Here is a 22,389-nt window from a genome sequence, read left to right on the forward strand (position 1 = left end):
GCTAGAGATCATTACAGAATATTACAGATGGTTATAGACCATTACAGACCATTAAACAATATTACAGACTGCTTTAGACCATTACAGAGCATTACCCATAATTCCAGAATGCTATAGACCATTACAGGCCATTACATAATATTGCAGACGGCTATAGACCATTACAGACCATTACACAATATCACTTGTAAAATGGAATGTTGGATAAGTGTATGTATGTAAAAGATGTAAAACATTTGTTTCCGTAAACATTGGGCTGTGGTTGAGTACATTCCAGAGACTCATGCATATCCATGAGCACAATTAGAAGACTTCAGCCTACGTACGAAATTCCCCACGTTCCGAAAAGAACGTTCGGTCCCCCAGCAACAATATTCCATCTATTGTTTTGCATTTCGTTTGTTCTCCCAGATCTCCGCTCTCCAATCTCCCAAGAAGCGTGAAGACCAAAGAGACACAGCTCTGCAACCGTTTCATCTCATGACCAATGCGATTTGGTCCGAGCAAGTATCAGCTATCAGCCTACATGTTCCCAAGACAACTTTAAACATGTTGAGCAGTACACCGAGCAAGCACTAAAGAGCAGTCAATGTCACTTCACATAAGCAGGTTTCGGGACCTGCTCAAAATCCATTAACATTTATGGCACAGTATATTAACGGAAAGCAAGAGAAGTAAATAAATAAATAACATCCTCCTGTGCAAGAACTCTATGAATGGTTCAAGAGTTCTGAAGGACCAAGTTACTGTACAATATACAGCAATGCACACACACACACACACACACACACACACATACACACATATAGGGCCTAATTTATTAAGACCTTTATCATGTGCAAATCTTTTTAGCACACTCAAAACTATTAACACAACCAATGATTGGTGCAAAACAAATACCATAACCAATCACTGGTCATGCTATTGGCTTTGCAGCTGCTAACAGTTTTAGGAAATCAGGCCCATAATGCATTCAGCACCGACAACAGTTTATGAAATTGATGATTATCGATTAACTTCAAAATGTTAAATGTGGAAGATCAAACAAAACAAAACTTCCTTAGGTGAAGGCCCCCCTCCACGTGCCTGCTGGTCCCAGACCTGCAAATCTGGACCCAGCAAGCAGATTCAGACGTAATGAGAGAATCAGGCCGTAGTCGAGAAGCCCTGTAGCGGGCCGGTCGAACACGGCGTTCCCTCCGACTCGGCACGAGAACAGAGGATGACATCACCCAGCTCCTCCTCCCCCCCCCCCCCGAGGGCCGGCCATCGCATCACGCAACCAGAAGAGAGAGAGAGAGATAAAGGCCGCTCGGGCACCTCGTAAAACGGCTTGGGGTCGCCCCAGTGATGGCTCTCGGGGTCGTGCAGGACGCAGGTGGCGCACGCCTGGACGCAGTAGCCCGTCAGGTGTTCCTGGAGGGCCTCCGTCAGCTCCTGGCACTTCTGGACGGGCAGCAGGGAAAGAGACCTGGGCCAGGAGATCAAAGCAGAAGAACGGGGTTTCGAAGCGGGAGGGTGCGGGCAGAAATCCCAAAGCAGGGCAAATGGCTCCAATTACGGCATATCAATCATTTATTCCTTCCTTTCCCATCTTGTGGCAGGCCTCAGAGTTTAACCCTTCAAGGCGTAAGATCGCAAATGTGCTTAGAATGTTCTTAACTGAACATTCTAATGATGATGTAACAATCACTACTGGTAATTGAAAGCAACGGAGTTCTAGAACACTGACTTTAGAATGTTTTGAGAAAAACATTCCAAAAAAACGTATTCTTCAAAGGTTTAAAAACTGCCTCTGTGTCTGCTCTCCCTCGCTCACACTCCCCCTCTGTCTTTTCAAAGGGAACATCTGTTTTCCAACAAACACATACTCCTCCTTCAGATGGATTGCGCTGTCAAGACGTCACTTACATGGATATTAATATTCTTTACAACCCAATTATTGAATTTTAGTATTCCTGGCATCGCGGTGACAGTTTTTCCGGCCTGAGACTTATGCCGGACAGCTGTAAATTCTGAAATTTTAGAAAGGCCTTCTCGAATACCTCTCCATTTGCCTTAAATCTTCATTTTCCAAAGCCGGCCTGTTCCGGTTTTTTCTTTTTCTGTTTTATTGCCCAAAGAGAGATCTACGATGGGGCTTATATTATCGTGATCACGATGAAGATTATGATAATTCCGAGATTTATCGTCACGATTGTAAGTATGATGGAAATAATGACTGCGATTACTAATAGCATTAACAGTATTAGCAGTCGTAGTAAGGATCAGTAGTATTAGCAGTAGTGCTAATAGTCATGCTAACCGTACTAGTTGTAGTAGCACTGGTAGAACTGGTAGTTGTAGTGCTCATTACAGGAGTGCTGTACTTGCACTTCATTGAATCAGCCAGTACGAAGATGAGGCCATGGACGGAAGAAAGAAGCACCTGCAACGGACCATCACGTTCCCTCCCGAAACGCACCAATCAAAGGGCCCAGCCGCAGGCGCGGATAGAACATTGCGTCACGGCGAAATCAAACTTTCCATTCGCACTGCCCAGCCTTCCTGACGGAGGATGTGTTGAATCTCGCTCGGTTCACCGCGTCAATACGGACCGCGCTAGCTCTTCGCATTAAAAGCAGCCCGTCCACGTCGTCCTCGCTAGATAAGGAAGCGCCCGAGCGGAACGATAAGATGCCGGGCTGTTTGCCGGCACAATTCGCCGCGCTAGAAAAAGCCTTTCGAGTTCAACTGCGAGCAACAACCTCCCAAACGGTCCCGGCGTGGGCTGTTTCTAATCACCATCTAAAATGTCTCCTGTCAGCACTGGAGTTCTTGCGTTTGACCACATTTAAGAAATATTCTCTTATCTCAGTGTTATTTACAGCACTGTTCTCATGTTAAACTCCAGAGCAGCTTTGTCCTACACTGGATTACATGAGGTGTTAAAGGCAAAATGATTAATCATTCCTCACACAGGAATTTCCATAGACTTAAACATCAGAAGGGCTCACAAAACTAGTAATGAATGCATCAATTCATTATGTAGGGACCTGGACTTTAACTGTTTATCTGATTTATGTTATGAGTATGAATTGAGGGAAGATTTGAGGAAACTGCTCTTATGAACTGATGCGGCTGTGCATCATCCACATCATTACTCTTGTGGAATTAATAATAACAATGAAGATGATTATGACGATAATAACGGTGGTGGTCATGGTGGTGGTGATGATGATGATGATGATGATGATGATGAAAATGATGGTGATAATAATGATAATAATAATGGTGATGATAATGATGATGGTGATTTTAATAATAATCCTAATAATAATAATGGTGATTGTTACAATTAGGATTATTATCACATTATGTTATAAAAACCATAAAATATAACAAGAAGTGTAATCACTGAAGGTGGCATTGGGCCCAGCTCTATACAGACCCTATAGGAACCCTCTGGGCTTGGTTCTGGCCACTCACATTCGGGCCGGGTCCTTCAGCCGGGCCGCGTAGTGGCCGAGCCTCTGCTGGACGTAGACTCCGGTGGCCAGCAGCGCCGGAAGGTTCCGCAGAGGGGCCGAGGCGGGAACCTCCCTCCCCCTCTCCTGGAGCCGGCCCAGGACGGCCGACGTCACCTTGCCGGCGACCTCGACGAAGCTCGCCCGGACGTCCAGCAGAGGGTCCTCCCGGCAGGCCAGAGCCAGGGGAAACAGGGCGTCCAGCTCCGCCATGATGTCACCAGCAAACTGGGAGGCACAAAATATAACACGCCTTAGAACTTTGGTAACCAACCCGGCTCCTGGGGATCTACCATCCTGCAGGTTTTCACTCCAACCCTAACAAAGCACACCTCATTCCACAGCTAGAGATCTTCGTTGAGCTGCTATTTAGTAGAGTCAGGTGAGTTAAATTAGGGTTTAAATGAAAACCAACAGGATGGTAGACCTCCAGGGAGAGGGTTGGTTACCACTGCCTTAGAATCACTTCAATGGCATTCTAAAGTAAAATAAAAATATCACAAATAAAAACCAAAAAAATAAAAAATACTAGCCTATCCTGGCATAGCATAGCGTGTCCTTGCGGCCGATCTCAGTCATTACAGAGCGATTTGCAGGGAAAATGGCTGAAAACGTGCGAGCGCTGCCCGTACAGGAGAGGACGGGCGCACAGGAGGCATGTGGTTTCGTTTTAATAGCGCTTAAAGAGAAGGTCCGCGGCCGGGTCTCGAATCTGTCCGCGTTCGACACCGATTCCAATCTGCGCCGCCCGTCCCACGCCGATCCCGGGCCGGGCCCCTCCGCGGGGACCGTTTCTCATTCCCGCCGAACGGGGCAAAGGTCCCGATTGCGCTTCCCCGAGCCGTCCGTCAGCGCGCTTCCCGCCGATCTGGATCCACGGCCTTCCTGCACCCAACAGCTGCTCTAACATACGACTGAACCACACGCTTCACCTACTGCGTACCGGGCTAACCCTAACCCTAACCCTAACCCTACACCCAACAGCTGCTCTAACGTACGACTGGACCACACGCTTCACCTACTGCGTACCGGGCTAACCCTAACCCTAACCCTAACCCTACACCCAACAGCTGCTCTAACGTACGACTGGACCACACGCTTCACCTACTGCGTACCGGGCTAACCCTAACCCTAACCCTAACCCTACACCCAACAGCTCCTCTAACGTACGACTGGACCACACGCTTCACCTACTGCGTACCGGTCTAACCCTAACCCTAACCCTAACCCTGCACCCAACAGCTGCTCTAACGTACGACTGGACCACACGCCTCGCCTACTGCGTACCGGGCTAACCCTAACCCTAACCCTAACCCTACACCCAACAGCTGCTCTAACGTACGACTGGACCACACGCTTCACCTACTGCGTACCGGGCTAACCCTAACCCTAACCCTAACCCTACACCCAACAGCTGCTCTAACGTACGACTGGACCACACGCTTCACCTACTGCGTACCGGGCTAACCCTAACCCTAACCCTAACCCTACACCCAACAGCTGCTCTAACGTACGACTGGACCACACGCTTCACCTACTGCGTACCGGGCTAACCCTAACCCTAACCCTAACCCTACACCCAACAGCTGCTCTAACGTACGACTGGACCACACGCTTCACCTACTGCGTACCGGGCTAACCCTAACCCTAACCCTAACCCTACACCCAACAGCTGCTCTAACGTACGACTGGACCACACGCTTCACCTACTGCGTACCGGGCTAACCCTAACCCTAACCCTAACCCTAACCCTAACCCTAACCCTACACCCAACAGCTCCTCTAACGTACGACTGGACCACATGCTTCACTCAATGCGTACCAGGGTTATTCCTCCAGTAAAATAATCTACCGCAGATTAATTATTCTGAATTTGCATGAATGAATGAGGTCGAATTTATCAGTTAAAATTCCTGCCGTGATTAAATGAGGGTTTGGAGAATTGTTTTCGTTCATCGTCTCAAGTATTTAGGTGAAAGGCAAATCTACCTGGCAAACGTTCTGCCAAACACCTCTCGGGTTCATCTTCTTACGCTTGCCATGTCGTGCCAGGGAACTTTAAAAATAAACTCGAGCAACCTAACAGATGCATAAATTCAAAACAGCGACGGCGAGCTGAACTTGCGCAGTTCAGAGAAAAACCCCCATCAGGTGCACCTTAAAAAACAGACACTGGAAGCGGCCGCCCGTAAATCCCGGGGATATTGCAAATAGACGAAAGTCCACACATTTTCTCGCCATAAAACGTGCGGCTGGCAGACATTTCAGCACACGCTGCAGATTTATTGTATCATGACAAATCAAAACCATGCTCATCCGTGCACAAAAGCGTTTTTTTTTTTTTTTTTTTTTTTTTTTTTTTTTCTTTCCAACAACTGGCAAGGACGGCTCTCGGGAATAAGATTCCAACGCGCATTTTTATTAGTTTGATTCGAGCGTTTCCTCCATTCGGTTTGTCAGACTGGGGCCCGAGCTTTTTTCGTGATACGGTGGCTTCCAGCTGCCTTCCTCCCGGGGAAAATGGCTAGGAAGACGAAACACTTATCTCATTTTTCCACACTGGTCCTGCGCTATTTTTTTATTTATTTACTTCCTTTTCTCGGCACCACAATTTTTTCCTCGGAGCTGAATGCGGCGGCGTCGCCGCGGGGACGCGCGATTGGCGCGAGATGGGGGGGGGGGGGGGGCGGTGCTGCCCGCGAAGGTCAACCTTCTTTAAGGTGAGCGGCGCGCACTGCCTTACACCTGCCCACGTACGCTGAATATCCAGGCCTAGTTCGCAGAGGATGTTACAATAAATAAAATACAAGTAAATAAATAAATAAATAAAAAGACCGCACCTGGGTACGAGGGGAACCGAGAGATTCTGGAGCGGTAACCGGGCGGCCAGCTCTCACGCCTCCCCTTACGTCGGCGCAGTAAATGAAGCCATTCGCCGTCTGTGGGCCCCGCCCTCCCAAGGACGATAACTACACACGCGGCAACTGTGCAGGGATCACGTATTGCCAGAAATATATTAAAAGAGTGCAGCTCTGAATTTATATAGCAATAGAATTGAATTATGACACAGACTTCTCTGAAAGCAGTAAAGCATGCGCGCGTAGTGTATATATTTCATGAATTCCTCGGGGGGGGGGGGGGTGGGGTGGGGGGGGGGAGCATATCTCTGAGCCTTGTGTCAAATTCAGAGCAGCAGAGGAGAAGAAAAAAGAAAAAAAAAGAAGACATGCCATTTCAATAAAAAGAGAAATAAGCCAAAAAATTTTCGAAGGCAAAAAATCAATCACTCCCGTCCGTCAGCGACCGGGTCCAGGTTTATCTCACGCTTGGCTCGCGGTGCGTGTCGAACCCGACGCCGCGTCTGACGGCGGGCCTCCCCAGCCTCGCGACTCCGCCAGCAAACAAACAAACAAAACCCGCCGCGATTTCCGCCAGCTCGAAATCTCGAGAGGGCTCGAAAGACAGAGAGAACAATGGCAATTTAGACAATTAAGTCAATAACCGACCCCGTTTAGCCATTAAGGGCTTATCTGTGTACGAGAGCCTTAGGCAAATCCCATATAACTACAGACACAACATTCTATGCAGCTCGGGGTGACGCAGACCCAAGAGGTGTCTGGGAGATTTATTGCTTTCACAGCTTTGCAATCCCGCTAGCACGGGCCCGCCTAGCGCCCGTGAAAGTTGAGATCCCTCAAGGCCTGTTACAGCAAGGTTACTGCGGAAAGTTTTTTCCATTTTTTAAAATTTATTATTTAATTTAAACATTAAGGGTGAAACTGCTATACCGTTCAAACACTTTTTGACTGACGCAAACTTTCTTTCCAGGGAGACTGAATTGCAACAGGGGGTGGGGTCACTATCAAAGTGACCGAGGCCAATAAGTTGTTGCCGTGGTAATGAATGCAGAATGGTTGAAAGGCCCCAGTACGTGAAGCTAGGATTGAAGCACGGACGTATGAATATGAATATGTGAAATATCGATCCTCATAATGCAGCTGAACTCATAAGGCACTTTACGCTTAGGTCTCGTATATTAATTTTGCTCTTGGCTCCTGAAACGCCGTGGCGCGTGTCAAAAGATTAAATTAATTAATTAATAAACGCAACACGCCTGGCACAGACTGTCTGTCTCTCCGGGTCCTTCCTCAATGCAAATAAATGCAAGAATAACCTTTGGAGTTGAAAGCTCCTCATTTTCAAACACTGACCTACACATAAATATCAGCCACGCGTTTAAGTGGAAATAAATTCTGACACGCGTTAGCGATGGAAGGTACAAACAGAAACGTTGAGGGTCGGGGAGGAGGTGGGGGGGGGGGGGGCGGCGGGGCAGGGGGGGGTAAGAGAAGCAGTGCGATTTCTACGAGGCGTTTGTGTAAATGAGGGTCAGCGCCAGACCCTCTGAGACTGCTTTTTTCCCTCTTTCTTTTCCGACAGAGCGGAAGGGTTCTGTTTTCCAGGTGAAATTGCCCGGCGCGAAGAAGTCGCCGCGAGGGCCACGCTCCGACGCTCCGGGCCGCCGAGCGGCCTTCGCGGTGCTTCCGGAGCGGCGTAGCGTGTAAGCGGCGTCGCGCTCCGCCGGGCTAAAACCATCCGGAAGCTTCCCTAGACCGCGAGGCTCTCCGCCGAGGCGCCCCCCCCCCCCCCATCCCCCCAAAGAAGTGTCATCAATCTCCGGCACTGAAACACGGGACCAGCCGTAACGCGGGATTACACAGGGCCGGGACGTCCCCGGTCACCGCCGAGAAATGAACGCGCGGGAAACGGGCGGGGCCTCGCGGGGAGGGCCGCCGTCGGCGACGGGCGCGAGGACAGAACGCTCGCGGTCGACGGCGGTACGCGTTCACCGCAGCGTGGGATCTGTGGGAACGGAGGTAACGGAAGAGAGAGGTGTCTGACGAATCCGGCTGGGAGACTCCAGCACGCGACTGTACACAGCCTGAGACGGCTTTAAAAGAGAGAGAGAGGCTTCCGACAGCGCGATACAGCGCTATCCCTCCGGGGTTCGCCTCGAGCGCACTAACTGTCTTTAGCTCCTTGTGGCGCAGTCCTCTCCGTTTGTCCGTTTGCCTGTCTGCCCCGCCTACCCTTACACCAACGGTGGCCGCCAAGTGACTTCCCGCCCTGTCGCCTCCACCTTTTGATCTGCCCTTCACCTGCCTCCGCCCTCCGTCCCGAGACACCATCCCTCCCTCACCCGTCCCCCACCCCCCCACCCCCCCACCTGGGCTACTCTCAGGATACGGACCAGGGATCAGGGGGCCGGTCTCTGTGAGGCAGGAAGTGACCCGGGGCCCCCGTGATTGACTGCCACAAAACCAGCTGTGTCTGTGCCACCAAGTCCCCAGGCCTCAACCCAGAGCTCCTACTCCAGGAATGCGCATACATATGCAGCAAGCTTTTTAAACTCTGTCTTTTTGTCGTGTACTTTTTTTGTTTTATTGTTTTCAAACAGACTGGGATTTTTTACATTTTTTTTTTAATACAATGCGCGCACGAATGTTTTATTAAATCGTTTCATTCACTCATCAAAGGTGTACTTTATTTCCCCTGAAAGTGGGACGTTTGATGTGACACAAATGAAAAATGACAGAGCTATCGAATGAAATGTGTTGAAATGTGTAGTTAAAAAAAAAAAAAACACGGCTTTGATTGGAATTGAATATTACAGTAAGCCCTCTACCATAGTTCATGATTTGGGGGGAGGGGCGGGGGGCGAGGGGGGGGTTGGTATGGGGGGGGGGTGAGGGCAGAGCCGCGGACGCTTCGCTTGCCTTGGCGATCATTTTCGGGGGCTCGCTCCCCGGGCGGGGCGCGGGGGGGCCCTCCAGCGGGGGCGCGTCGGCCAGGGCCAGGAGGGCGGAGCCTGACGCGCGGGCCGCCGCCTCCTCCTCCTGCTGCAGGCCCCTGGCGCACACGTCCTCCAGCACCACCTTCACGCAGTGGGCCATGGGCGGGGCCAGCTCCCTCAGCGCGGACCTCCAGTCGAACTCCAGGGCCGTCGCCTGGAGCAGGGGAGCACGCCGGCGCGTTAATGCAGCTCTGCACACTGCACTCAGCCACCCGCCTCAATGCAGCATTTCCTGCGGTGTACTGTACCCATTCTTACACATGGCTATACACAGACTAGTTTTTCCCAGTTGCAATTATAATGGTAATATGTCTACCATATTTATAATTTAAGTCCATCTTTGTAGATATAAGCATTTATATCAACTCTTTTTTGAAGGTGATCATGAAATAAAATTATGAAATCAAAACTAACTTTAGAACCTCACAAAGGGACAACAGGAATGTGCCATGAAGGATTTGAACCTGTAACCCACCGGTACAACGCCACGTTCACCTAACTGCTAGGTCAGTCTGCGTTTACTGTTGAGTTCAAGAAATGCAAGGCATTCTTCATCATTAAATAAAACCAGTCCCCACCCACAGACACAAAGGCACTGCTACACGCGGGACATAGTTTTCACAGCTCTGGTTTCTGTATTAGTCTCACCTCGGGGAGCGGGGGGAACGTTTCTGCGGCTGATTTGCTGCTCTCCCGTAGGGTCGCCTCTGGGTCGTCTCTGGTCTTTTTCAGGATCCCTGCCCACGACATCACAAGCTCACCATGGCGACAACAGTCTAATAACGGATTACAGTTTGCACAGCGTCATTCGTCCGAGAACACCGAAGACCTTCACAGCAAAGGTGGGGAAACTCTCCTCAACCGTGACCAGCATGCAGCACCCACCTGGGTGATGCGCGGCAGCCATTTTACACCAGAGCATTCCCTACACATCATCTGAGGTGGAGACGGAGGAATCAAGAAGCCGGCTAAACTCAGCGATGATTAGACGCCAGAAAAGATTTCGAGAATTCGGTACTTGGTCAGGAATTTGACGGGGATGCGAGTGAACCCCACAACTCTGCAATAAACGCCCAGGGATCAGCAATAGCCTCGGTTTGAACTTCCCACCCCAAAAGAGGGTGATGATTAGGGACTTTTAAGTTGAAATGGATGGAAGCGGTCCTGATCCAGCTCGTCTCGTCGCAGGGACCGGGGGGGGGGGGGAAGCGGCTTAGCCAAAACAAAGAGGAGCGCAATTAATATAACAAAGTGCGCTCTGTTGCCGTAAATCAGAGGCTTGCCATCGATCTGAACCCAGATACGGACGGCCGGATCCGGGGGTAATGTAGCGGCGAGAGAGAAAGCGGGGAGGGGGATGTGCGCTCGCCGGAGTAAATTAAAGCGAACGCGTCAAGGCCACATTGTTCTAATCAGAATCGCGGGAGTGAGACCCCAGGCAAAGGCAATTTACCAGAACGGGAACGAGTCAAACGGGAGAGGAGGATTATGGGAGAAAACAACACGACGTGTCACTTCTTGACCTTTAAGCCCATCTGATGAATTTCTGGTAATTAAGTCGTTTGATTGCTTGAATTAATGACTTGGATAACTGGCCTTTAAAGGCTGTTTGCTTCTCTGTAAATCAAGCACTTCTGCTCGTGTTGTTTTTAATGTAACCTTTACAGAAACAAGTACACACACACTGAAAGCTTTGCCACTTCTCCGGCCCAGGAGGGGGAGTGCTGTACGATGCAAAAAAAAAAATGCAACCAGAGAAGTCTTCTGTTAAATTACCATGTGTACGGTCTGTCTGTCAGGACACAGAGCCTTATACAACACGCGTTCTGTATGCCACATAGCTACATTGACACTTTCCTATAAACAGCAATGAGCCTTAAATATTCAAGATGGCTGCCTTGCAGAAGAGCCTGATTAAGCTGCATCTGTTTTATGCCAACAATTCCATCAATACACAACACAGTCAAAATTAAACCCTCTGGCTGAGGTAGGACATGTTGACCAGCCAGTTAAGGCTCATTGGTGGGCATTGACAATATCAGCAAAATGATTCGGCTTATTTCTTTTCTCATTTGTCCAATTCCATATTTGAATGCCAGATGATGATTTTTTTGGTGTAAAGAGCCAGAGTCAGATTGAAAATGTAAGTTGTAATGCTGTTTGGCTAGCCTATGTAAACAGAGGAAAAGCATTTTGTTGAATCGATCAAGTAGAATGAACTATATATATACATAAATATAGTCTATTTTAGTGCTGTGTTCAGCAGGTATGAATTAAAAACTGCTTATATGGAGAAAGGATGCTACTGTACCTATCTGACAAACATTGTTTATATCGTCTCGTGACTTTTTGAAGTTGTGAACATGCTACCCCGAAAACCCGTTTGGCGAAAGCAGTGAAGCACCTACAGCAGCAGTATATCAGGAGTACCGTCGTGGCCGCCGCACTGCAGGTACGCAGCTGTGCCTCGCAGATTAAAGCGCCCCCGACGCGCGCGGCACGCCGCGGCCTCCCGGGCCTCATTGCTTTATCGAGTGTGAGAAAGTTCCGGGGAAACGGATACGTCGGAGGACCTCCGAACGAGCTCTGCTTGCTACGGCGCTTGGCTGGACAGCCCAGGGGACACGACTGTAGCCGGTTCCATCGGGTGGATCCCGGGTGACGGTTGCTACGGCAGTGACATCATGCTGTTGTGCTGTATGTATCTACTGTATATGTACCTGTGTTACAAGCAGAAAATGTGAGAATTTCAATACTTTTTCTCTGGATGAATTGCAGTTGTACAGCACGTCCCAAGTGGCTTTCACGATGAGAGCAGGGTAATGCCCCTCAGCCACCACTCATTTACAGGGCCCTCTATCCCAGTGATGCACGGCAGCCATTTTGTGCCGCTAGACTTACTGCTAAGGTGAAGAAATAATTCAGCCAATTAAACTTGGGGAGTAATGTTATGGTCAGTGCTGTCGCAGCCAGTTTTGGAATTTGTCCAGGACACTAAAGAAAGAGATACCCTTGCCTCACCCCCTACTCTGTAATCTGCCGCCTCGTGCCATCAGTACGGCTGCACTCCGTTAGTGTGACAATCTGATTGGAGGAGAGCATAGCCGGGGGAGGGGTATAATCCTCTGAAGAGTAGGTTTTTTGGAATGTTTTCTAAAATTTCAAAGTCCGTGTTCTTGAACTTGATTGCGTTCAATTACCAGTAGTGATTGTTACATCAGCATTGCAATGTTCAGTTCAGAACATTCTAATCACATATTTGTGATGTCACACCTTAAAGGGTTAAGGGGGCGGGGTCAGGGGAGGTACCTCTCACGCTGCAGGGGGTCTCTCCGGCACAGCACAGGAAGCCCAGGTCGGCCGCCAGCTCCTCCACGCGCTCCTCCAGGTCCAGGAGAACGCTGGCGAGCAGGGTCAGCTGCCTCAGCTGGTGGGAGGTCAGGCAGAAGCTCCGCCCTCTCCTCGGGGGCTCCTCCTGGGGAGCTGCAGGCAACCAGGAAAACACCAAAAACCAGAGCCGTTACCAAGGGGGGGGGGGGGGGGGGTGGGGGGGGGGTGTTACCATCGCACAACACACACAGGGAATGTGGTGAACACGCCAAATTCGCCACAACACCGCCCCTTGCTCTCCCCGTTGACCCTCCGACCACTTACAATTTCTCACAAGCGTCTCTCTTCCAGGGGAAAAAAAAAAAGAACTTCCTGCGACGAAAACAAACAGAGAGCGACGCTCTCGGGCGCAAACTTTTCTCCCCTGACCCGCCGATGACCCCCGCGGCAAATATGGATTTCCCAATTTTTAAGCCGCCAGAGCCGCCGCCCGGGGGATGTCACGCATTACGGGGAATAATGGGCGGCTGTGAGACGCGGCGCTGCGCTCCCAGACAGAGCGAACAAACACTTCTGTACGCGTGGCTAAACGAGCTCCTCCGCAGGAAGGCACTCGGGACTGGATCAGGCGGGCATTAGCGCTGCGATGAAAGGATGAGGCTGATTGAGTACGGATGAGAAAAAAGGAGAGAGAGAGAGAGAGAGAGAGAGAGAGGGGGGAGAAAGCCTTCCAATAACTGCAACATCATTACTTCGAGATCCTAATGCCATTTTGGCGCATTGTTAAACAAAATATGACAACAAACTTAAAAGGGTCCTCATTCCTTGGCTTCCGCACTAATTCGCGTCAGTTTTTAGACATCATTATTTGTGGGGGATATATTTCTTTTTTTTACGCCATTATATTTGCACATGTCAGTCTTCCCAGATTATTATAGCTGCGCCGACTGACCCGCGAGCTGGTTTATTGCAGAATATATTCAGGCGTCTGGAGCGCGCATCCGACCAATAGGAGCGCGGGAGCCCGTTCCCTTGGCACCCTAGCTCTTCATTAATGGGGTCCAAAGGGAGTAGGGAAAGCTCATACCTGGTGAGGAAATGACTCCGTGCATGAATATGTGGCGCGTCCAAAGCACACACACTCGTCTCCTTTTCCCCAGGCTTACTGAAGGAGCTCACAGCTCTCCAGACTCGAAAGGGAGACCGACAGATTCCATTCAAAATACCCGCGTCGGTTGGCAAACAGCAAAGCGACCCCAAGCTGGCGCAAGCCAGGGCTCATTGTGAGGTGCATTATGTTCTTGCTGAAACTCTGTATCAAGTAGCCTGGATAGGCAGGATGGTTACATCACGGCTCCTTTCCTCCCTCCTAACTTCCTAGCTGCGAACGCGGTCATATGGTTGGCAGTTCATGCAGTAGCCTTCGTGTTCAATGGAGTTCATTCACGTGCCGTTCAAAATGGCAGTGACGCTTTCCTCAGCCCCTGTCTTTCAAGTTTGATTACGGTCTTAGTTACACACAAAATAAAGACTCGCCACACTAAAAAAAACACTAAAAAAGGTAACCAGAAAACTTAAATGTAGTCAAATGCTTGCCTAATTAATACTTTATAAACACTCTGCATGAGCTAATAATTGTGAGGAGATTGTCATTAAGTTTAAAATATTTTTCATAGGAGTAGCCTACATACGAACCCTCATCAATAAGCTTCTGGAACACAAGCAGACAGTTAGCGTACAACTGAAGATGTATCAGTTGATGAAGCTAAACATTCGGTGCTATTAAATTCTCTGTTACCGCAGAACCCAAACACAGACGCCTACCGCACGAGCTATAAAAGGCGAACGCCTCAGGGGGTTTGCTGACGTGGCACAAGTGAAGAATGATAAACATGCGAGCGCTAAAGAAACTTCTGCACCGAGGCACGAAAGAGCTTTCAGAAGAGCGAATCCGCTCTTGTTGACGTTTCCTTCAAAGCGCAGATTTCAGTCAGACATGAAAAGTCATTGCTTTTGGTGAGACAAGGCCAGAACAACACATAACCACCTGCGACGTAAGTCCCCGGCGGATAAAGAGCATCCCAGCCCATCACTACCTGACATACGCCTGCAGCAGCTACGCTAGCTGCCCCTAGCCATCACTTTCCTACCACGATCCCCAACTGTCAAAATGGAAGCAGCCTTCCGAGGTTCTCAGGGAGAACAGCCTGCTGAGGCTGAAGAATTGCCAAAGCGCTATTGTTGGTGGAGGAGGTAAGAACACCCGCATCCATATCCCAGAATTCCACCTTTTGAGAGGGCTCACAAGTCATATTCACATGACGTGGCCATGATTTTGAAAGAACAAGCTTAACAAAACAGGAAAGCCTGGCCGGTTTGAACCCTGATTTCGAAAAAAAAAAAAAATAAGTGTGCACATACACATATACATGTAAATGTATGCAAGGCCAAACACACACACACACATACAGAAAGACATACGAATAGAGAGAGAGACGGGGGGGGGAAGCAATGACATTATCGGCATGCTTGCTCGTGTTCAGACGGACGGGGGGGTAGGAGGAGGAGGGGAAAGACAGATGAAAAAAAAGAGCGGGAGGTAAGGAGGGAAATCCCCAAGCAGTTGTTATTGATTCCGCTGTTTTACGGGCGGATAGTTTAGTACCGTTTACAAAACGGAACAGATGCAGCCGGCGAGCGGGGAAAAAAAAAAAAAAAAAGGTAAACAATCGGCGTGTGGCAGGCGGCCAGCTCCCCCCCCCCCCCCCCCCCCCGTCTGATGTATTAAACTGGCGCTGAAGTGCCTCTCCCTTTGGGCAGCGCTCGTCGCCACTTCATTTCCCCGGCGCGGGGTCCCGCGCGCGCCAGGCCCGCCGCCCCGGCCGTTTCCTGTCCTCCGCTGACCCCCGAGGCCCGCCGCCGCCGCGCGCAGCCATTAGCGCGGGGAATTGCATGTGTCTGACATGGCCCCGAAACCAATTATTAGATATTTTCTTCCAAATGATGCCCAGGTCTGCAGGGAACGGGCAATCGCGCAATAATTTACCTCCTGATTTAATTTCTCCCTCTCTCCCTCTCCCTCTCTCTCCTTCTCTCTCTCTCTCCCTCTCTCTCTCCTTCTCTCTCACCCTCCCTCTCTCCTGCTTGCTCTCTTTCTCTCTCTCTCTCCTTCCCTCTCTCCTGCTCACTCTCTCTCTTTCCCTCACTCCTGCTTTCTCTCTCTCTCCTGCTCTCTCTCTATCTCCCTCTCTCCCTCCCCCCTCTCCCCTGGCAGAGCTGGTCCTCACTGGACCTTCCACCAGTCCCACACCTGCACCCCCCGTGGCCACGCTCCAAATTACAAAGCAAGAGAGAGAGAGAGAAAAAGAGTGGCGGACACGAGGAAAAGAAGCTGCTTCTGAACAGACGGAAAGAGAGCGAAGAGGAAAGGTATTGCAGGTGGGGAAGGAGGCCAGCTCCAAGAGGGTGGGAGGGGTGGGGGGGGGGGGGGGGGGGGGGGGGGGAGCACTGACAGGTTTATCACTCAGGCAGATCGGGCCTGTGTTCTCCGCTGAGCGCGAGGGCAGAACGCAGAAGGAACGTCGGCGCGGTCGAGGCCGAGATCCGCAAAGCTGCAGATGTTGACTCCGGCGTCCAGGGACTTCTACGCTTTTTAAATCAAGGTGCTTTTTTCCTCTCTCTCTCTCTCTCCCTGCGTTTTGTCCCCTCTCTCTCTTTCTCTCTCTCTCTCTCCCTCACTCTCAGCACACGCTGCTGTGACCACTCGAGCCGTTTAGTCGGGATTTACACCCTCGCCCATGCCTCCGCCCTTTTTATTTTTGGGGCTGGGTCAGCTCGGGGGGGGGAGGGCACCCGGGGTGGACCGTGTGCCCTTGTGATGGCTGGGAGGGGGGGGCGAGGGGGGTGCAGACTGTCAGTCTCGCCTGGCTGCTCAGCGAGACGCTGCTATTATTGGGCACCCTCTGCTGGCACTACCCTCGACTCAGGGGCCCCCAGGCGCCCAGCAGGGGCCCTGGCCCGGGGCCCATCTGGGGCCCCAGCTTTTCACTGTGGCACGGTGGCACCTTTTGATGTCTCGATTAAGCTGGGGGGGCCGATGTGGGGGATGGGGGGGCGGGGGGGGTTTGGGGCCAGAGAGGGCCTGTCAGTTTCCTTCCTGTTCTGTCCCCAGTTGTCGCCAAGGAGCTTTTCTTTGAGACATTTTCCACTTCTTTCCAGTTTCACTTGCCCACTCCCATTGCCCTTTCTTGTTGTTTTTTTTTTGTTTTATCTTATCGTATCCACAACGACTTTGAACAACTACATGACCGCCACTTCCAATGATCGTCAGTTCCTCATTATTTTCGCTCGTCTAAAAAAAGGAGAAGAAAAAAAAAACAGGCAAAAATATAATGACTTCGGGAAAACCCTTAAGCGCAGAACATTTTCACAGCTGCTACAGGGTGATATTCATATATACATCACTGAACTGTGATACTAACAAAGAGCACAGAGTCAAGTGAAGATCATACATATATCATATCATATTTATATATATATATATGTATCATGATGAAAAGCACCTCAAGGTCCACACTTGCTATGTACATACCTTATCATAAGCAGAGGAGCAGAGGACCCCGTCTCTCTCATTAGCGATAAACAATGAATACTCCTCGACGTGAACCCGCACCTCTCAAACAAGACTTCCAGCGCACAAAAGACTGCGCTGGCTGATATGAGCAGCAGCCCGCAATCGACTGCGAGCGTGACTCGTGTGCCGCGTAAAAATAAATAAATAACAAAAATAAATAAATTCACAAAGCGCCGTAATTATATAAACGCATGCAGCCGCACGGCGCGTTTGGCAGCGCGCGCGAACCGCAAAAGATACAATCTACTGGAGTGCGGCTCCTTATTTAATATTAACAAACGCCGTTCCCCGCGTGTGGCCTATTCTCGGCGGGCGCGGCGAGCGCTGAAGCACTCTCAGAGCTCCGCGGTCGCTAGCTACGCTTTAGCGACGGGCGGGTTCAAAGAGAGAGACGGGGGGGGGGGGAATCCGGGGGAGAGAGCCGGCCGGGATGTGTTCGTTATGTGGATTTAAACCCACCCAGCCGCAGTGGAGCGCACCCTTCTGCACAGACCGCGCGGAATCTCATTCATATTCAAGCGCAAACAACAAAAAAAAAAAAAGGTATTCGAACTAGCTCAAAGTGAAGAGGAAACCGCATAGTTTCAGCCACGGGTTCTGGCTGTAGATGAGGGCCAGCCCAAACCTTTCTCACATTTTTATTTTGTTTTTGACGGTCTGTCACGGAGAGGTGAGGGGAATTGGTCCTTAGTCCTACTCGAGGGGAATTGCATTCACACTTTTTTCAATACTGTGGTGACCACTCCTGAAACATTTTAAACTTGACTGGTTTCCAGACTTGTTGTCATGCACTGTGAACTAAACAGGGTGCCAGCTCTGAGGGATGAGAGGTGTTGTTCGGGCTTCTGAGAGGGCTCTGTTGCAATTCAATTCAATTCAATTCAATTCAATTCAATTCAATTCAAACTTTATTGTCACTGTCAATGCCACCGGACAAGATGAAAAATTAGTGATCTGATTGATCATCTGACTGAGCAGGTTCCGTCTCCTAGGGTTGTTAAATTAGTTTCAGTAGGCTTGGTTTACCCTTGACTTCCATTGTCAAACTTTAACTTTAATGCCATTCAACCGGAGTCAAAAGGCACATTTTTCACACAGCCTTTCCACACAGTAAAAAAAAAAATTTTTTTTGAAAGAATTTACGCTAAAAAATTTAAACGCAGGGAATTATGGGTCGGACGTTCCCGCCACGCAGCGGGCGGCAGCCGACCAGTCAATCCGCGTGGCAGCCGCGGGACTCCCTCCGCTTCTCCACCCCCCCCCCCCCACCCCCCCCCCGCCTCCCCCACCCCCGTCCCTCCCGGGGAAGAGAGGGAGAAAAAGAGGGATGAGGAGAGGAAGAAACACAAAGGCCTCTAGCTCACACATCTGGCTGGGAGCAATATCAGCCCTTCCCTCTCAAACGGAGAGGACGAGAAAGCCTCCAAACTGCCAGCGCTCAATGGGAACGCTGTTAAACGGTTCAGTAGTTTGACAGCATCAGGTACCAAAGAGGAGATTCCCCCGGGAGAGCACAGAGGGAAACCACGTCTCTCAGGTTTCCAAAGAATATATATTTATGAAATAAAGAGGGGGAGATAAATAATAACACATACCTGCAGAGAAAGAGAGGGCTTTAAAAAAAAAATCACACAAAGATTCATTTTTTAAACAAAGAGGCATTTTCAGGCAAATGCTTTGTCTGCCTATATTTGCGCATGTTACGCTACTGATTTGTCTGTTCCACCGTGTATAAAGTACCTGTTACTTCGTAAAGTGTAACGTCACTTCAAATTCGGAATTAATTTTGTTGATCTCTTTGTTAGTGAGGTGAATTTACAAACAAATTAAAATATAGGTGCTACATAGACTTCCCCAGTAAAGCTCCAATTGGCTGTAAACCACATTAAATCTGGCGTATCTGCAACCCAACAGCTAAGCAGTAGTCCGCACTGCTCTGCCATTATTTAAACTCAGCACGTGAACTCATTCCTGGGCGAGCCACAGGGCTTTGCTTATTTAAATACTCCCTCGTGTCCAGCCAAAGAAAACAGTCATCTCTGCGGTCCAAATCCAAATCATCCGCGGAGCTATGATATACAACCACCTCTTAACAGGAGCAAACTCAAGCAGCGTTTTACAATCATTACACGCTCTGGCTATAAGCCTCTTTGGAGGATGTTTAGCCTGAGGTGATAAATCTGACTTTATTGACTTGTATGTAGGTGTGTTAACACGTCGAGTGATCAAATAACCACTATTAATGCAGCGCCAATTATTTTGGCTCCTAGTTCTCTACAAAGTTTAAGTTTAAGTGTAAAACATCTGTGCGTTTTGATGCTACTCCTGCCTGACTGGACGTCCTCTTGACGCCACAGGCAAAAGATTCCGACCAATCAGAAACTGAAACCTCGCTAGTGCTATAGTGGGAGGGGAACAGGCATGACCGTGGTGCCCTCGGTTCCCAACATGTATGAGTAAGGTGCGCTCGGATGAGCGGTTGAGGTGGGGTCCGTCGGGGTGGTCTGTTAAACCGGGGGCCGGATGGTTGAGCAACGGTCATCCGAGGCCAGCGTTCCTCAGGTCACCCCTGCATAAGTGTCACATAGACATTTACCAGGTGACAACAGACTACATACTAGCTATCATCAGTGAAGGATGAACCTATCATTCTGTTGGTGCTAGCTGTCCTGTAGCAAGCAGTTTGGCTTGAACGGTGGATAAGGCACAGGTTTGTGAGTAAGTGCATCTGTGGAGAGCACATGACTCAGCTTGTTAGTTTCCTGAGCAGATGCTGGGGCTACAGAACAATAAATAAAGAAGAATATAAATAAAATTATCCAAATCACCAAACAGAAGAGACCAGCGGAGAACTTACCGACCGCTACTCTGGACTTGGCGGAGCACTTCCTGACCTTGCCGCCGCTCGCGCTGTTGTCTTTCGCCGTGTTTTCCACCAGCTTCTCCAGGAGAGAGGCCAGCTCGCGCGCGACGGTGGCGAGGTGGGCGTGGTTAACGAAGGCCAGGGCCGCGGCGGGCTCCACCAGGGAGCTCAGGGCCCGCAGGTCCTCCCCGACCAGGCGGAGCAGGGCGGGGGACGCCGCCCGGAGGCCGCCGGCCACCCTGTCGAAACCCGTCTCGCCGGGGCAGGAGGACTGGGCGCTCCGGAGGACGTCCTGGACGGCCTTGACCCGAACGCTCTGGTAGCGGGACAGGACCTCCGCCTCCGGGTACAGGAAGAGGAGCTGCTGGAGACGCTGGGCGCGCTGGGACGCGCGGGGCCGGCTCCCGCCCCCGTCGGGGTCCGTCGCCGCCGCAGTCTGCAGCTTGTCCAGCAGGTGGCGACGTAGCAGGAGCCGGACGTCCTCCCAGACCTCCTGCACTTCCAGGGCGGCCTCCTCCCTCACCGCGTGCACCGGGGAGCCGGCCGCCGGGTGCTGTGCGGTCAAGGGGGCGGGGCGGGGAAAGGCCACGCCACACTGGGAGGAGATGTCCAATAGGAGCTGCAGGGTCGCTTCCTCCCGCCCCTTCTCCTCTGTCCTTAAAAACTGTTGCTGTGAAAAGAGATGGTGAGAGTGCTTAGGAGCTGAACATTCATGTTAAAAAAGCACTTAAATTAATGCTTTCCCTTCGCAGCTTTAAAAATCAATTCAGAACAACACCATCCTTAATCAGTCTTCAGTGGAGGAACAAGGCATTGTTCAGATGGACCAGCTGTAACTATCATCTGAATCAAGAAACTCAGGAAATTACAACCTTAGGTTATGATGCTACAGTGCTTCACAAAACAAATGCTTTCATCATTATTAAACTGCAGGTATGGGCATGAAAGCAGGTCTTCAGGCAGATATCTTTAGTTAGATATCTTTGCTGAGATAGAACACGTGTCAGATCAATAAACATGACAACCACATCGGAACCACAAACACAGAGCCTACTGCCTTCCTTGTAAATTTCAGTTGAAGGTGTGTGGTGTTTACCAGGGCTTTGAGAAAGTCCAGCAACTGCTGCTGTCCAGTACAGGTGGGCTTCAGGAAAGTGAGGTTGCGTGGACTGAACCAGTGGAAGCAATCCGTGGGGGTGGAGGGCTTGTCCCCTGTCCAGGAGTCACCCAACTTCACCTGCAGCTCCTTCAGGCTCTGCTCAATACTGACAGGAGACACGGCATTCACAATCACCTCCGACAGCCCGCTGTCAGAGCAAGGCACATCAGCCATAATGAACAGAGACATCAATATATCCCCACTATGAGTATCTGCTGAGCGACTGCTGCGAAGTAGTTTGCCGCCATCTGACGCTGGCGCTCTCGCAGAGACGTCTCTCTCAGCTTGATGCGACTAGACCGGGCCTTCAACATTACCAGACTATATCAGCAATCCCGCATTCCTTTTAACGTGACAAATTAAAGATGACATTCCAGGCACGTAATGTTTAGCGGCGTCAATGCAAATAAGCGCCGCGCTCCCGCTGCAGGCTACAGTATATCTGCGGACGGGTTAGCCGCGGTTCGCGGCGCAGATCCACGTCAAGCCCATAAACCCCGAGTTGTAAACGCCGGATCCCTGCGTAACATCCCAGATGTCTCGGATGACAAGACATTAAATAACATTTAAACATGACACGTTTTTATTTTCGGAAAAATTGCGAAACATAAAATGCCATTAATTTTTAACGGTCTGTGTGCAAATCACAGTATCTTCAACAATGCATAGCCCAAACTCTCCTCGGTTTCTCTGTTGCTTGTGTTATTATTTTTTAATGCAAAATTGCTGACAAGACTCCAAAAAAGTAGCTCTGTTTATTGCAAAAGGAAGAACTGCACAGAAGCTATCGCAGCTGTGACAGACTGCATTACAACAGCCACTCTCACATTCAGGAGCGTAATTGATTGCCCAAAGCAAGCTGTAAAATGCTACTAATGCTAACTGAATGATGAGACTGTAAACAGTTTATTTCATCATGCGAAATTACTTTATGTAAAGTTAATAAACTGAATACTTTTTCCTAGTTTTATGGGGTTTTTTTTTTTTTTTTTTAAGCCTGCACAGGCTTCTTTTGCAATTGTTTGTTAAGCCCTATCCTACTGGA

General features: G+C 50.0%; 1 protein-coding gene across 2 annotated transcripts in view; it reads right to left on the reverse strand.

Moving 5' to 3' along the window:
* The window catches only part of kiaa0825 (KIAA0825 ortholog), a 116,770-nt gene that overhangs the window by 85,420 nt on the left and 8,961 nt on the right, over window positions 1–22,389 (reverse strand). Inside the window, exons 3-9 of one of the 2 annotated variants that reach the window (XM_035378888.1) lie at window positions 21,282–21,450; window positions 20,180–20,855; window positions 12,669–12,842; window positions 10,008–10,096; window positions 9,283–9,513; window positions 3,469–3,734; window positions 1,321–1,471 (exon numbers count right to left, since the gene is read on the reverse strand). In XM_035378888.1, coding sequence (XP_035234779.1) covers window positions 1,321–1,471; window positions 3,469–3,734; window positions 9,283–9,513; window positions 10,008–10,096; window positions 12,669–12,842; window positions 20,180–20,855; window positions 21,282–21,450 — 1,756 coding nt within the window. Of the gene's footprint in view, window positions 1–1,320; window positions 1,472–3,468; window positions 3,735–9,282; window positions 9,514–10,007; window positions 10,136–12,668; window positions 12,843–20,179; window positions 20,856–21,281; window positions 21,451–22,389 lie in introns of both variants that reach the window. The other variant, XM_035378887.1, reaches the window with a different exon arrangement.

The sequence above is a fragment of the Anguilla anguilla genome, chromosome 10 (genome assembly GCF_013347855.1).
Source record: "Anguilla anguilla isolate fAngAng1 chromosome 10, fAngAng1.pri, whole genome shotgun sequence".
NCBI classification, from domain to species: Eukaryota; Metazoa; Chordata; class Actinopteri; order Anguilliformes; family Anguillidae; genus Anguilla; species Anguilla anguilla.